Source organism: Brienomyrus brachyistius, chromosome 5 (genome assembly GCF_023856365.1).
Source record: "Brienomyrus brachyistius isolate T26 chromosome 5, BBRACH_0.4, whole genome shotgun sequence".
Taxonomy (NCBI): domain Eukaryota; kingdom Metazoa; phylum Chordata; class Actinopteri; order Osteoglossiformes; family Mormyridae; genus Brienomyrus; species Brienomyrus brachyistius.
The window spans coordinates 315650-332831 of NC_064537.1; the positions used below are offsets into that span (position 1 = coordinate 315650).

The window sequence follows — 17182 nt, forward strand, 5'->3', positions numbered from 1 at the left end:
CGGCCGTCAAGGCTGGGCTTCCCCAATGAATGCCCATTTATGTATAAGCAACATTGGAGCAAGAGCTACACAGCATCTTCCAATCAAAGCAAGAACATAGTAAGACAATTATATTGAATTTGGCAGACAGTGCGCCATTAATAATATTCATGGGGTGGTATTTAATGAACAGGTGTAAGTCCTGAAATATGCACGAGGTATTCTGCAGCTAAGAGAGATACTGTCCAGCTATCTTATGGCTGCAATGTACCGCAAATACCGGTACATTGTGTCTAGCGGCTCTACACCCACTGAACATTCTGGCACTTTCTGCTACGCGCGCTGTTGATCTTAAAGGGATTGTGGCACTTCAGTGCCGCTAGACGAGCTTTCTGCCGACATGGCTGGGACAGCTGGAACTAGCATGCGCGTAAAGTGCTACTCAAAGTAACGTTTACGTGCATACAGAAGATTTGCACCACGCCTATCGCATTAGGATTCGATAAATTTGTATGTATATCCCAGATAGCACACATATGTTGAAATGATATTGATGTCATATCAGACAAAATGGTTGAAATAATGTTGATCTTCAATGTTTCATTTGATATCAACATTGAATCAAGGTTTTGCCACCATCAGTTTTTCAATATTGAAAATCTAACCAAAAATCAACTCACTTTCAACTTCGATAATTTAACCGAGCATAATTCAAAGCATTTAACTATATAATTCAACGTTGAAACAATAAAATGATGTTATCTAGGTATATGCTAACGTTCAAGGTAGTAACCGTGCGTTTTGCAAAACAAAAAGCAAAACTAATCAAATGCTAGATGAATATTCGCTATACAGCAGAAGATATATTTACATTTTAATATGTTTCATCCCAGAAAATTTCTTCATTTATGAACATTTACAGCAATAAATGAGCGCTACATCTTCAGTGCGACCGCCGGTAACGACCTCTCCCTTTAACACCAACGACTTCCCCTTTAAGCGTCCTTTCAATTCCCTATTTGTGTCGGCGATTCGCACATCGCCGGTGCTCGATGCTGATTTATACCTATTTTAATTGGAGCTTTTGTCTGCGATGTGCCGCTTTCACACGCTGCTGCTCGGCTTACTTTCTCTGCTCGTCCCGGAGGTTGGGGGTTACTTCGCGGAGGAACGCTGGAGCCCAGAGTCCCCCCTGCTCGCACCCCGGGTGCTCATAGCGCTCATCTGCCGCAACGCGGAGCACTCTCTGCCTTACTTCCTCGGCACCTTGGACCGCCTGCGCTACCCAAAGGACCGCATTGCTCTCTGGTATGGTATCGGGGTACCGATGTACGCTTGTTCGTAGGGTTTAAATTTGCCCCATGCTTTTCTGGTAAAACATTTGCAGAAGGAGACACCCTGACCAGGAAGGGACACTAATGAATACAGAGACCAGGAGGGAACAGTGATGACATACAATGTGGGGGGGGGACTGACGGGACACAGTGAGCGGAGGGGGGACACACTGATGGGACACTGAGCAGGGGGGAACACTGATGGGAATGTCAGCAGAGGGGGACACTGATAGAACACACTGGGGGGGGCAGTGATGAGACACCGTGCTGGAATTTTATTTTTGGATTCTTTAAGTATCCAAATGAAAGATAAAAAAATTATAAATGAGGTAAAGTACACTTTATGTTAAGTTTTTTTATGTTAAATGCTTTATTTGCCATTTGCCCTAATATAGGTATTCTTCTGTACTGGAATTCTTCTCTTTGTCTACCCCATCTCACTCTCCATGGCTTGAGGGGGGGTCACCGTGCAGGGTCAGGGTTAGGGTTAGTGGGGGCACACGTGGAACTGGGGGCCTTGATCATCAGCCCACAGACATGCGACTGTTTTGCAGAGGCCACAGCTCAAACAGCGATCTTCCAGTGATGAGCACTTAACTGTCTGAGCCACTCGCTGCCCCATGTGGTTATGGTTGGAACTTGGAATGAGGATAAACATTTGAGATATTACAGTAACGTAGGCATTTGAGAAACCTTTTGTTGCCCCTGCAGACATTGATGTATGTATTAGATTCAGCCAGTCTATGGTGAGAGCACTCGCCTCTGAGTTGTGTTTTTATCTTGCACAAACAAAGCACAAAAAAAGTCTGTTAGTCTCTCTCCATACCTCTAGGTGAGTTTGTGTTTGAATAGTGTTGCATGGGGTGGGCTGAGTTTAGGCTTCCCTGGGGGGCCCTCTCAGCCAGGAATGCGTGTCGAGGCTCAGCTTGTTCCTGTTCAGCCATGTGTCTTCCGTTGGTTCACTCAGCTCTGATGCTGCAGCTTCACTTTGTGTCCTGTTTGGAGAATGTCAGGAATGCAAACAGTCTGCAATACCACCTTCCCGCCAATGCCAGTATTGTCTGATATCCCATCTCCAGGTGCTCTTGGGTTTTTCCTAGGCTTAGATGCCATCTCTCTGACTCCAGAAGCATTTCTGGTGAGCATGGTGAACATTTGCTGGTTCATTTGAACTCACTACTGGTAAGCTGAAGTTTGCAGGCTAGCTGGCATGGCACTCAACTGACAGATGGGAAAAGGATGATTTTTGGACAAATTTACACTTGTAATGAGTATCAGCAGAATTCATTTTCAAATACTTGTGTGTATCAAATAGAGTATTTGACATAGTCCCCTAATTATTCCATAAATACTCAACTGCGCGATGCGTCAGCTTCCTGTTGTCTTGAGGTTGGTTTTCGCTTTACACACAGTGTCACTGTAGATGAGTTGATTAGACATGTGTGTGTTTAGCTGCATTTTTCACACACAGCTGTGATCTCTGCTGATACAGCCAAGGCCCAGAAACCTCACGTGGCCTGACCTGCAGGGCTCCATTACACATTCCGACCTGCTGCCCACTTGATGATCTCTCAGTCTTTAACATTCTATAGGCTGAAGGAAAGGAGTGATTTTGGCATGTATTTTGTAGAGTCAGAAGTATAGTGCAAAACAGACCCTTGCAGTTTCACAGAAATGACTATTCATTTTGTATCAGGCTTATACCCGATACGTAAGGGATGAACCACGACGCGGTTATACAAAAACAGTCAACATTTTATTTTTATATTTTCGTATAACCACACACCTTTGAGTGGCATATCTCGCTGTTACCACAGCTAACAAACAAAAAAAATAGAATAGACTAGTTATGATTAATTCTTCAGAAGAAAATTATTAGCATTTAATAATGTTTCGATATGCTATTAAAAATATAGTCCTTATAAGGATAGAATATCTGGTCAGTCTACGCACTGGAAGCGCGTAAGTCCCTTAAGTTACCATAGAAACAATCAACAGACAGGCGCTTGTGCTTGGAAGGAAAATTATGCTGATAATGACCGCTTATTTATGAGTAAAAAGTCACATTTTTCAATATTAACATTTAATAAAACATTAAAAACCCATTAATGTAGAACTGTTGTTAGGTTCCCAGAACTATCTGTTCAATACCCATGTGACATCTCTGGACCAATAAAAATATAGTACTTATGAAATCTGTGGCATCACCATGGTAATGGGCACTTTTGTCACTCCTGCACTTCGTGTGTGTTATTGTTGCACAGTCTGTCTTTTTGTAATTTATTTCTTGAATAGTTTTACTACCTCAGTATGCTTACCTTTATATATAATTTACTTCTTTTATGTATTGTTATGCCTTTCATATATTATGTACTTTATATTTGTATTGCGTCAGCTGGATGTCACTAGTGTGATCTCACTGTGTGTTACACAATGAAGATAAAACCTTTGAATCCTATGAATCTCAGGTATGTTAGGTAGGAGCGCCTACACCGTCTCACAGTTCCAGTGCAGCTGGAACGCACATGTCCACAAACTCCAAGTTGGGTCTGGCTGTGACACGTTTTCACTTCCCATTTCTATCTGCTGAAACTGAAATTCCTTTCTGTTTAGTGCTGACTGCTGTGACTTTTGAACCTTGCAATTTATTCAAGTCAGTGTGACCACGGTCTGTTCCCTGTCCATGCAAACTGCTTCACCAGCAGACTCAGCATCTGCAGTTGTTGAATGTGATTGTGCGGGAACTGCACTTTCTGCTGCTTTATGATTTGATAAACACCATTTATCAAGTGCTGAGCAGATGCCTCTGATGTCTGACTTGGATTGCACTGTTTCACTTGTGTCCACAGGGTGGCGACAGACCACAATATAGACGACAGCACAGCCATCCTCCGGGAATGGCTTGTCAAGGTTCAGAGTGTTTATCACAATGTGGAGTGGAGACCACAGGAAGGCCCCCAGTGAGTCTGTTTATTAGTTTATTGGCCTTTCAGCATTATTACAGGTTCATAAAGATAATCATCATTAAAAACACTGACTTATTTTGCTGTTATGATAAAACACCATTACTTAAATCATTAAAATAATATCTGTACTTTGAACTTTGACTTGTAGTCAGTAAAATACTGTTGAGAGTAACATTTGTGATTTAAAAAAAAATTGAATCTGTGTGTCCTGCAGGAGTTATGAAGATGAGGGTGGTCCCAAGCAGTGGAGAACCCTGCGCTACGAGCACGTCATGCAGCTGCGCCAAGCGGCACTGGAGGCAGCGCGTGACAGCTGGGCCGATTACTATTTGGTGCGTCCCCCCCAATCTCATACACACATAGGCACACATGCACACACATTTCAGTGATAAAAAACTAATGAACTGCATGTGTTCTGCAGAGAGAAAGGTCCTGAGGCACGTAGAAACGGTCCATGGCCTTAGTCAAATCCTGAAATACAATCAAGCATAAAAACCTCAAATTTATTCTAAGAGCTTAAATAAAGAAATTTGAAAGTGTGTAAAAAAAAGTATGTAAAATTACGGTTGTGCTGTGCTTTGGAACAGCTTTGACTTTCAGTTGTATTTCACTGTACCGTTTCATCTCTTCTTTGAAAGCCCGGAGGCTATAATCTTCAGGAAGAGCCAAGCCACAGTAGACACTGGACTCATACAGTCAACAGCTATGCTGTCCAGCACTGGTCAGCTCTTCCTGTACACTGCCACCAAGTGGTTACACATGGTATAGCAATGTTGTAATCAGCCCTATTATTTCTCATGTTTGCTGTAGTATGAATTTACTCAAAGGCCATGAAATCAATACTGTCATGTCTTTACTTTCCTGTCCTCTGAATTGCAACCATTGAGTAGCAGCCTCATAGAAAATGTCACCTTAGGCTGTTTTTTTGCCTTATGCGCTTTTGAGGGTAAGACAGAGAGGGTCAGGGTTAGGGTCAGGGTCAGGGAAGATCCCGCAGCCATTTCTCTTTGTGATGCATGTGACGCTGTGTTGGGGTGTGCAGCCTTGTAAGTCTTTATCTCTCCCACACGGATCAGTCGGTGGACTGCGACAACCTCCTGACCAACACAGATGTGCTATGGAAGCTCATCAGTGAGAACAAGACTATCGTGGCACCGATGCTGGAGTCACGTGCGGCATACTCCAACTTCTGGTGTGGCATGAGCTCGCAGGTACCTGCCTCCCATGCGTGCCTGACTGCATGTGCCTGCCTGTGTCAGTAACTAGCCTTTTACCGATTTGTCATTGGGGCTCGGTGACGGGCTGTGAGTAAACACATCATTATTTTGTGTTTATGCCCCTGGGGTAAACAAACTCAGAGTGCATGCATCTTTGTGTGGTTATTTCCTTGGACTTAGTGTAAACAAGCCGAGCCTTCGTGCAGTGTATCTCTTTGCTTGTATCTCTAGGGCTACTACAAGCGGACCCCTAACTACATTCCCATCCGCCGGCGGGAGCGCAGGGGCTGCTTCGCTGTTCCCATGGTGCACTCCACCTTCCTGGTGGACTTGCGCAAAGAGAAATCCCGCCAGCTGGCCTTCTACCCCCCCCCACCCTGACTATAGCTGGGCCTTTGATGACATCATCATCTTCTCCTTCTCTGCTCGCATGGCAGGTGAGAAATGATCGCATCATGGGGACTGAACTTAGGTTTCAGGACAACTGAAGTTGCAAAACAAAACAAAACATTACTCCCCAAAGATAGTTGGTGACGAAAAGCATAGGCACTTTGGGGTAAGAATTCATGTTCTTTCTGGACAAATTGAATGAAATGGAAAAACTATCTTGTAGGTGTACAAATGTTCCTGTGTAACAGAGAGAATTATGGGTACCTTCCCATTCCTGTACGTTCCCACAATTCCCTGAAGGATGAGGCTGACAGCTTCGTGCATTCCCTGCTGGAGGTCATGGGTGAGTGTTTGTGCAGAGTGTCAAAAGGTACATTCCAAATTTGTGATTATTGGTGTTTTTCTTCTACAGTTGGTGGACTCAAATTGACTTATTGCCTTTAGTCAGCAAGATCGTCCTTGATAGGGAAGGATCTTGCAGCTGCTGGACTGATTTTTTTCTGTGTTCTGCTCCTTTCTGGCCACCTTTTCTGTTTCTCTTATCGTCCCCTTGCTGTCCAATGTCTGCCTGACTATCATGTGATCCTCTGGTTTCTCTCTCAGTGCATTACCCCCCTGTGGAGCCCTCCAGCTTCATCTCTGTTCCCCCCAAATCCCCAGATAAGGTCGGCTTTGATGAGGTAAGTCAGGTGGGCCGATTGCTGGATGACAGCACAAATCAGCACATGCTGCTCTAAACTAAACGTTTATAGATGTTTTAAGAACGGGTCAAATGTAGTTTCATTTCTCAGTATAACCTGCAGCTACAGATGCTTACAGAAGGATTCTGTTAGATGGGAGGGTGTTGAAAAGGTCTGTTTGTGAGCAATGAACTGGGTGTTGGAATGCTGTGTGGAGTAAGGTCAGGATTGGGTCCTGCACAGTGCGCTGAAGTGGCTGTCTCCATCACAGGTCTTCATGATCAACCTGCAGCGGCGGCTGGACCGGCGCCGGCGAATGCTGTGGTCTCTCCACGAGCAGGAGATCACCTGCAAGATCATCAATGCCGTGGATGGCAAGTATGTCAGCTTAGCCACACACAATGTGTCTAGGATGAGTGCATAGTGTGGAGTAATGATCACAAGTGTAGTTAGGGCAATCTCAGCAGTTCACTGGCCTATGTAATAAGTCTGAGCAAGGCTGAGTGTTGGATACACTGATGGCAGCATGGTGCTGAGCAACCATATTAACCAGAGGTTATTTCAGTTGCTGTTAAATTATGAAAACTTGTGAAATGTTTCCTGGATGCCAGTGCACTGAATGCCAGTCAGATCCAGTCCATGGGGATCCAGATGCTGCCTGGGTACAGTGACCCATACCACGAACGGCCCCTCACCAAGGGAGAACTGGGCTGCTTCCTCTCCCACTACAACGTCTGGAAGGAGGTGAGTAGCATACTTAAGATGTGGCTTTTTGGCTCTGACCACGGTGGTCCATGGTGCCAGGATGTGTATGCTAATGAACCTGCTCCGATCTGATCATGGAGATTGCAGAGCGCAAGCTAAAGACCTCCCTGGTGATTGAGGATGACTTGCGTTTTGAGATCTTCTTCAAGCGACGTCTGCAGAACCTGATGAACGAGGTAGAGAGCCATGGCTTAGACTGGGATCTCATGTGAGTCGCAGCCCTTCAGGAACATCTACTTTTAAGAGGACCAACAGAGATATTCACAATGATCTTGCTCCCTCATTTGTCTTTAAGATATGTTGGGCGGAAGAGGATGCAGGTGGACCATCCAGAGAAATCTGTGCCCAAGATTCGTAGTCTGGTAGAGGCTGACTATTCTTATTGGACATTGGGATATATGATTTCACTGCGGGGTGCCAAGAAGCTGCTGAGGGCAGAACCCCTCAGCAAGATGCTGCCAGTAGACGAGTTTCTTCCTGTGATGTACAACAAGCATCCCATGTAAGTGAATGGGATAGAAAGGGGATTAGGGGATAAAAGCAGAGGGAATGAGAGTGAAAGGGGGATTGAAAACCGATTGATTGGGGAGGGCATAAAAAGCAGAAGGAAAGTGGAACTTGATATAAAGGAGGTGGGGATTGACAGGGGAAGAGGATAAAAGGGGGTAGAAAGGAGGTGGGGATTGATAGGGGAATAAAAGGGGGTAGAAAGGAGGTGGGGATTGATATGGGGAAGGGGTAAATGTGGGTATAAAGGAGGTGGGGATTGATATGGGAAGGGGATAAAATGAGGTGGGGATTGATTGGGGAAGGGGATAAAATGAGGTGGGGATTGACAGAGGAAGAGGATAAATGGGGGTAGAAAGGAGGTGGGGATTGATAGTAGAAGGGGATAAATGGGGGTATAAAGGAGGTGGGGATTGATATGGGAAGTGGATAAAATGAGGCGGGGATTGGTATGGGAAGGGGAAAAATGGGGGATAGAAAGGAGGGAATAAACAGGAGAGGGTGATAAGTAGAGACAGAAAGGGGAAGCGGATAAAAAGGGGTAGGGAATACAAGGGGAGAGGATGGGAGATAAAAAGAAGATAAAAGACTATAAAGGGGATAAGAGGATAGAATTAGGGGGAGATGGGAATTAGGGGGCTTTGCATCCATCCATCTTCAATCTTGTTTTCTGGATATGAATTCTGTCCAGACTATTTTTTGTCACTTTTTTATTTTTTGACTGGCCTCTGTCTCTCCATCACCTGAAGCTCACGCTACATGGAGCATTTCCCAACCCGGGATCTGAAGGCTTTCTCAGCTGAGCCGCTCCTGGTCTTTCCCACGCATTACACGGGTGACCAGGGCTATGTCAGCGACACGGAGACCTCCACGCTTTGGGACAACGAGGGCGTGCCCACTGACTGGGACCGTGCCCGTTCAGGCAAGACCAGTGAACAACAGAAGCTCAGCCAGGAGGCCCAAAACTCCAATGTCATCCAGTCTCCACTGGACAGCACCGCACATGACGAGCTCTGACAGTCTGGGTCTTTGGGTCAGAACAGGTGGACGAATATCTCAAACAGATCTGGGGGGCAATCAGAAGCAGGGGGACTGCAGTAACCCCCCCAGCAGAAGCCATCTACAGTGGTGCTGCTGAGGTGGATGCAGAGGGGAGGGCAGAGGGGGTGTGAAGGCACCTCTGAGGCTCCTCACTTACTTTAGGTTTTGCTGATTTAGGTTTTTCAAATGATCGTTTTTCTTGTCTGTGATCTCAGCATTCTAAGTAGGGTTTCAGCTGATTTTGTCTTTTGGGAGTGTTGAACTAGTGTTACAATGTCAGATTAAGGAGCATAGCAGGAATGTTTGTCCTCATGAACACGTGAAATGGACTAAAAGTGTAATTTATGTTGTAGGTTCTGTTTTTCCTTCAAATTCATATTACATTGTGAGTGAAGATCTGTACAGTTAATGTTTTTAATTTATATAACATTTTAAAATTATCCTGACACTTATTAGAAACTCTGCCCCTCCCCCCCTTTGCTGACAGTTGCACATGATCTTAAGGGCTAAATGCTAACAATATTAATGCTAATAGCACTGGCTAATAGCACTGGCCAGAGGGAGTCATCCACACCATGAAAGAGCGGAATTAAAGTGGACCCTTAAGGTGTCTGTCAAACTCACTTTCATTCTGCCTTTAATTCTTCTCTGTGGATATCAGGCCTTCCTTTGTAAAGTCATAAAATCCTACTGACTTATTGCTTGAAAAAAAAACATTTTTATCCTAAAATGTGTGTTACAGTGCAGGATTGAAGTGCAGTTAAAATGTTTCTGAGACTGTAGCGCTGCCCTGCTGGTGATGCTGTTTACTGTAAAGCTGAGAGGATCAGCTGCTATTCCGGTTCTTTGAAGAGCTTCTGACAAATTCTCATTTTTCTGCAATTGTGCCTTATACCAAAGAATAAACTATTCTAAAAACCAATGGACATTACTAAATCTCAGTTTTGTTCTTAGGGAACACGTGGCAACATCATAGGTATGTATGGGAAATAAAGTAAATTAATCTCGCAATGTTTGATAATTAAGTTAGTCAGTTCTCACTGCATTTCGAAGGGTTAGCCTATCCTTTGTTAGTACATGCATGCTATACCGCTCTAGTCAATTAAATGAAATTAGGGGTTTTACTTGAGTACTTGGAAGTTGTTTTTTAAGTTAATGAGCAATTGCACGAATGGGCAGAATGTCAATTTTATTGTGGTTGAAACCCAAACATGTTTGTGTCCCTTTCAGTCTCTTAGTTTCTTTGCTTACACTAAATGTTTTTTCCCTTGATTTTATGGGAGTCCCAACCCACCAAACACTGCCCGCAGTGTGTTTTACGCAGTGCTGTTTGAAGCCTCTGCACACAGAAGGCTGCCTGTGCAGTGATTGTAGGCCCCTGTCTTTTCATGTCTGTCTCCTCACCTGCATTTTCTTTTTTTTTCATCCACTCTCAAGCTCCCTCCTGCATTGTGTTTGTCGTCTTTCTTTTTGGTTCATTCTCTCTTTCTGCCTGCCTCCACCCCCTCAGATCCTTGAAGCCACTGCTATTTTCAGCCAAGCTTTCTAATACGCTTATACCCAGTGGCCCGGTGGCACCACTGCACACGCAGACACGCCTCAATCCCTATCTGTTCCTGATATAGACACATTAGATAACATTTCCAGGCATGTTTTATAGTCACATGCAGTATCGGTCCCAGCTCTTTGTAGTGCTAGGTGAGCATCAGCTTCAACACGGCCCCAATCCAAGAAAGATTTTGACAAACTGTAGGCACACAGAGCCCTTTTCCTGCCTCCCTGTTCCTCAAAGACAGATGCTGACACACACAGAGATAAATGAGATTACGGCATTTAGGGCTTATGACTCTGCAGACACTCTTCCCGTCGATTCCTATACCTTATATCTTGTGGTAATATTACGACTTCTGTTGTTCTCTGCAGGATGAATCAATTTGCAAATTCCCTCAGCAAATCAGAACTCAGCACTTTACAGGACCACGGTAAAAACTGCCATCACAGTGCATAATCTCTGTTCAGTAGGTTCTCCTTGCCTCAGTCAGCATGGCCGACCTCTTCTTGGACAAGGTCTTAATTAAAAATAATAAAGACAAGGATGAGCTGGACACAGAGAGGGAGATGGTGCTCCGACTCCAGAACCGGGTCATGATGCTGTTTTTTGGGTCGGGTGAGTGTGAGCGCTGCAAGGAGTTCGCGCCAACGCTCAAGGATTTCTTCAAACGCCTCACAGATGAATTCTACGTTGAACGAGCCGCCCAGCTGGTTCTGCTGTACATCTCTCTGGACTCCTCCGAGAAGAAGCAGCTCAGGTTTCTCAAAGACATGCCTAAAGGCTGCCTCTTCATTCCCTTCAAGGACAGCTACCGCATGTATGCTTATCTCTGTTGCTAACCTGCATCTGGACAATTCACCCAGTAAAAATGTAGGCGGTGAACATACATAACCACAGAGTGTTCTTGGTTTTGATGGCAGGTTAGGATTTGCTGGGGTCAGGGGTGCGGTAAGGGGAGAAAGGGAAGTTAGGACAATGCCAAGGGTCCCTGAATGACAGGGGCCCTAAAAAATGGAAAATAACTGGATTGATCTGGACTGGGGGTCCCAATATGATATGCCTTCATGGGGCCCAAAATCTTTAGCAACTCCCCTGGCTGGGTTTATTATGTATATATGTAGTAAACATATGTACAGGGTAGACTTGGTTTTGGGAGAGGTTAAGGTTTGCTGGAGGTATTAGGTATGTATGCAGTGAACATGTGCATATGCACAGTGTATATCTGGTTCTGAGGGAGGTTAGGGTTTGCCGGAGGTATTATGTATGTATGCAGTGAAGATGTACATATGCTCAGTGTATATCTGGGTTTGAGGGAGGTTAGGGTTTGCCGAAGGTATTATGTATGTATGCAGTGAACATGTACATATGCTCAGTGTATATCTGGGTTTGAGGGAGGTTAGGGTTTGCCGGAGGTATTATGTATGTATGCAGTGAACATGTACATATGCTCAGTGTATATCTGGGTTTAAGGGAGGTTAGGGTTTGCCGGAGGTATTATGTATGTATGCAGTGAACATGTGCATATGCACAGTGTATATCTGGGTTTGAGGGAGGTTAGGGTTTATTTTTCATAAATGTTAAGTGAGTAAAATGCAAATATAGAAAATCTCAGTGTGTGCAAAAGCTTTTGACTGGTGGTGTAATCACCTGGAGAAAATTAATTTTCTGTTCTGTGATGTAATGTTGGGGCATGGAAGGAGGTAAGTATGAGCACAGGGCGGAACAAGAAGGGCTTTATTGGGTGATACTCAAAACAGAAACAAGTCAAACTCAAAAGACCATGAGGGGTTAAAACAGGAAGGAGAGGGTCAGGCAGGGAGCAATGTCAATGACTGGACTGGGGAGCTCAAGACAGGGAGGCATATTATACACTGACGAGGGAGCAGACGAGAAGCAGCTGGAGTGAGTCACACAGGGCTGAAACAAGAGGTAAGACAAAAAAGTCACAGGGGAGAGCAGAGGGGCGTAAGCATGGCGTGACAGGTGTGCTTTTTTGGATGTTATATTTTTATGTAGCTAATATTTGAGTCTGTATGGGTCTGTATATGGGTGTCTCAAAATGAGTTTCACAATTATGTGTGTGTCCAGGGAGTTGAAGTACAAATTCAACGTGGAGGAAATCCCAACTGTGGTGGTACTGCGGCCAGATGGTTCAGTCCTCTCACCCAACGCTGTACCAGAGATCTGCAGCCACGGCCCAGGCTGCTTCCGGAACTGGCAGGAAGGGGCGGAGCTCATTGACAGGAACTTCATGATGGCTGAGGAGTTTGATGACACCAAGATGAGAAGCATGACAGATCCGCTGCGTAGACTCAAGTACAAAGTGGACAAGAAAAATAAGAAGAAAAGGGAGAGTAGAGAAGAGGATGATGATGAGGAAGAACAAAATGACAGTGAGGAGGAAGAGAGCTCCTGCTGATATACAAATAGCAAATATCAAAAATAATATCTGGTAAGTGTCACATTGGTAGGGCTTTTTGCTTGTCACTGTTGCCTCAGGCTTGCTCTCTGGGGGCTTTGGGCAGGGATAATGTAAAGTGCTTTGAGACAATGTACTGTCGTGAAAATGCACTATACAATTAAATTGAATTGGATTGAACTGAATAATACCTGGGGTCTACAAATTGTACAAATGCTTTAAAAACTTTAAATAAAATTAATGTGTCAGATGGAAAGCAAGGCCGGCTTAGAGTTACCGTATCTGTGAGATTATTACCTATGAGGAGCTATATCGCCTGTTCTGTCACATGTGGGGGGGGGATCTGGCACCGTGACAATGTCACCACAGCCAGACGGGGTGGGAAGCTCTCCCAGTCAGGAGGTGCGATATGTACAGAGCTACAGTACAAAAAGATAGAGTTCAATGTGTGACAATTAAATACACTTGCATTCACCCCTGGATACAATACACCGCAATGAAATGTTTATTGAAGTGCCATGGTTTGAAGTACATATTATAAACTGCAGATGCAGGTCTGTGCAGACGTGAATATCTGTACCTAAATGACACATTTGCACTTTATCAATTAAAAAAGTTATTTTACTAATATTTAACTAAAAACATCACAAAGATGCACAAGAACATTTGTAGAAAGTTGCAGAGTAATTGTAATAAAAGTTTAGCATTTTTTCTGCAGTGGTCTTAGATGGGGGTTCATGCACATAGTAAAAGCAGCAGACCACTGTGAGATTCATGCGAACACAAAAAGACCAGTTCAGTGTTTATTCCAGTGGCTAATTCACACTTTTGTGTTATCTACAGATAGAAGAGCCAGAGCCTGCGATTTCTGATATTACCATGGTGTTGCTGCACAGGAGCTCGAGATTCCCCTGTTCCGTTTGCCGCCACTGAAAGACGCCTGGAAGCTCAAATGCTGTTTATAACTGTGTTTTGTCTAAGTATTACTTAAAATCTTAGTGCAGTCTTGGTGACACTTCATTGACTCATCCTCTCTCATGCAAATAAACAGTGTGATGCAAATTCCCGATAAACAAGATGGTAAAATGGAGATATGTCTCGATCACCTAGAAAGATAAAGCTGCTGTAAACAGGCATCTGTATTGAAAGAGACAGACTAGAGAGACTTAGGTGTGGACAGTGGGCATGAAGTGAAAGAGACAGGATGCTGACTGAAATATGAAGGAATGGAGAGAAAAGGAGTGAGATATAACGGGATCAGGAGGAGAGGAGTGGGATATAAAGGGATTAGGAGGAAAGGAGAGGGTTATAAAGGGATCAGGAGGAGAGGAGTGAGATATAAAGGGATCAGGAGGAAAGGAGAGGGTTATAAAGGGATCAGGAGGAGAGGAGTGAGATATAAAGGGATCAGGAGGAAAGGAGAGGGTTATAAAAGGATAAGGAGGAGAGGAGTGAGATATAAAGGGATCAGGAGGAAAGGAGAGGGTTATAAAGGGATCAGGAGGAAAGGAGTGAGAAATAATGGGATTAGAAGGAAAGGAGTGAGAAAAAGGAATAGAGAAAAGGAGAGAGTTATAAAGGGTTCAGAAGTAAAGGAGTGAGATACTGTATAAAGGGATCTGGAGGAAGGAACTGAGATATAAAGGGATCAGGAGGAAAGGAGTGAGATATAAAGGGATCAGGAGGAAAGGAGTGAGATATAAAGGGATCAGGAGGAAAGGACTGAGATATAAAGGGATCAGGAGGAAAGGAGTGAGATATAAAGGGATCAGGAGGAAAGGAGTGAGATATAAAGGGATCAGGAGGAAAGGAGTGAGATATAAAGGGATCAGGAGGAAAGGACTGAGATATAAAGGGATCAGGAGGAGAGGAGTGAGATATAAAGGGATCAGGAGGAAAGGAGTGAGATATAAAGGGATCAGGAGGAAAAGACTGAGATATAAAGGGATCAGGAGGAAAGGAGTCAGATATAAAGGGATCAGGAGGAAAGGAGTGATTTCACGCTAGTCAAATGCATTCAGGATGTATCACAACAGTGCCCCCCTTTCACACCCCCTGGCCTGACATAAGAGCCTTTTCCTGGCCCTGTGCCTGTTCCTCTGTCCCTCCACCTCTGCCACAGCCTCCCTCTGACCCGGATATGCAGCTTCTTCATATCCGTCTCCCTCGTCCCGGTGTTCAGTCAGTGCTGGTCCTGGGGGTGAAGCAGGCTGGCAGTGACAAGGTTGCCGAAACCTAAAAATCAAGGTTATGTCCATAAATTGTGAGCTAAGGTGATAACGTAATTATCGTGACAGACCTAGTTCGCGCACTGAATAAAAGAGCAAACTGCAGACACACAGCAAATTGAATCATATGAATCATTTTTTGGCAGTGTTAAACTAATCAAAGGAGAAATACATAACTTTTCTCCTCAAATCGGAGGAACACTGGTATTGTTTGTAAACTTGCTGAGCTTTTGTTGGGCTAATCCCTATTTGTATCCAGTAGATGGGGCTGTTGGTATTGATAGGAATCAAGTGTGCTCCCTCTGGTGGTAATGAAGATGAAGTGCGTTTTTGTCTGCGTGCAGGCTAAAAGGTATGATTTCTTCTAGGATATCCTCTGGGAAATCTTGCTATAGTGTGCTGGCTGTTCAGATTTCAGGCGACTCTGCTACATGAGCTAGGCCAGCTAATGGTATTTGATGGGCAAAGGGTGAAAGGTCCGTAGTCTTTAATGTAGGGGGGCATATGGATATAACTGCCTCACTATCCCCTGTCTCGGTTCTCTCTGAATTATTCTTCATCATTATTTTCGTTCATTACTCTTTCCTTTGACACTCAAGGAAGGTTTCTAAGTGGGTCATGGCTGCAGCACTTCCTCTGTGGTTTCCCGGTGACAGCGCTTTGCTGCGTGTTTCCCTTCTATGAACCGTTTGACTGAGCTACTTTGCTCATTGGGCAACCTGGCCTCTAGATGGCATTACAGGCTTCTGTGTCCTAGGAAGCACAGGGGGCTTGGATGGGGCTCCCCAAGTGTGAGGTGCAGGAGATGAGCCCATGCAAGACGCTGGCTGATCATCTGCTGTTTCATACCAGGCATACTGAGGCTGAGGCAGAATGCAAGCAGCCTGACTGGTAGGAGCTGACTCTCCACACCAGCTATTGTAGCTGAAGCAGATGGTGAGGCCTTAGCTGCAGTCATAGTCAGACACCGTATCACTGCTCATACCAGGAATCCTGGAAGCGGTTTGCTGTTGCACACCTGCAATGGCAGCATGTACAGAGGGTGCAGCACAGTGGTGCTTCTCAGCTTCCCAAAAAACTCAAAGTCAAAGTAAACTTTATTGTCGTCTCTGCTATATACTGTACAGGTACATAGAGAGACGAGATGACGTGGCTCCAGTTTTTTTTCAGTGCAGACGAGAGAAAGACACGTAAGAAATAGGCACGTGGTAAACAAAGTAAAGCTTTTGCGCTTCAGCTACACATCTATTGTAGCTTCTCTCACATGTATACGGCACATATTCTGTCACCATGATGTTTCCCCAACAAACCGACAACATCCACACAAACTCAGTATTTCTCGATACAAACTCGGAACCGATGCAAACTCTGCAGAAACAGGGCTGGAACTGACGTATAAAATATGAAAATGGCCACAATTAAGGGCAGCAGAGGAAGGCACCTGTTCTTGTTTTAATTTCCTCGCTGTGTTACTTCAGCCAAAAACGTCAGTGATAGGTCACATACTTACGTACAATCACCCCGCACCCCACTTGTGGCTTCTACTGCTACTTCCTCTTTCCAGCTTCTGTCTGACCCCATAATACACTTCTCTGCCAAGGCCCTCACAGTGGGATTCCTCCTCCTTCTCTCTCTGCTCTTTAGTTGTGCCACCAGTAGTGGCTGCCACTTTCCCTTCCTGTATCCAAACCGCTCATTTCTCACACGAGCTTAATATGTATTAACTGCATCACTTTTACATCACAAACCAATCTGATGTATAAATAAATACAGGAACATACCCATAATGCATTATGTTTCATGCTGGTGACCACATTCATGAACATATTCACAGAAGAAGATGCTTGCTCTCTTGCAGGCACATACACACAACATCTTGCAAATGCATTCAGAAACTCTCAAACCAATAATTTTCAATTCTCACCAAGTTGGAACCTGCTTATCTGCCACACACTGAAAAATCTGCAAATCTAGCATTTTTAACACAAACAGGATGGATGTTTGTAATCAAAATCATGTTCTTGAAAAATCTAAAATACAACGTTTAGAAGTTCATGCATCTTATGCTAGACATTGAAGAAAGTTGCCTACAAACCACAAAACT

At 44.4% G+C, this 17182-nt stretch overlaps 2 protein-coding genes across 2 annotated transcripts; both read left to right on the forward strand.

The window, feature by feature from the left end:
• Window positions 1-820: 820 nt before the first annotated feature.
• Window positions 821-9801, forward strand: LOC125741936 (procollagen galactosyltransferase 1-like). The gene is given in 13 exon segments (XM_049013478.1): window positions 821-1287; window positions 4163-4273; window positions 4494-4611; window positions 5356-5490; window positions 5728-5862; window positions 5864-5933; window positions 6110-6229; window positions 6490-6566; window positions 6838-6944; window positions 7178-7310; window positions 7412-7539; window positions 7627-7833; window positions 8588-9801. Coding segments are annotated over 13 exon segments (1824 nt in total). The 5' UTR covers window positions 821-1072; the 3' UTR covers window positions 8856-9801.
• Window positions 9802-10922: 1121 nt separating this feature from the next.
• nxnl1 (nucleoredoxin like 1) lies at window positions 10923-14296 on the forward strand. Its single transcript, XM_049013484.1, has 3 exons — window positions 10923-11248; window positions 12520-12883; window positions 13694-14296. The coding sequence occupies exons 1-2, from the start codon at window positions 10923-10925 to the stop codon at window positions 12848-12850; spliced, it is 657 nt and encodes a 218-aa protein (XP_048869441.1). The 3' UTR covers window positions 12851-12883; window positions 13694-14296.
• Window positions 14297-17182: the final 2886 nt, after the last annotated feature.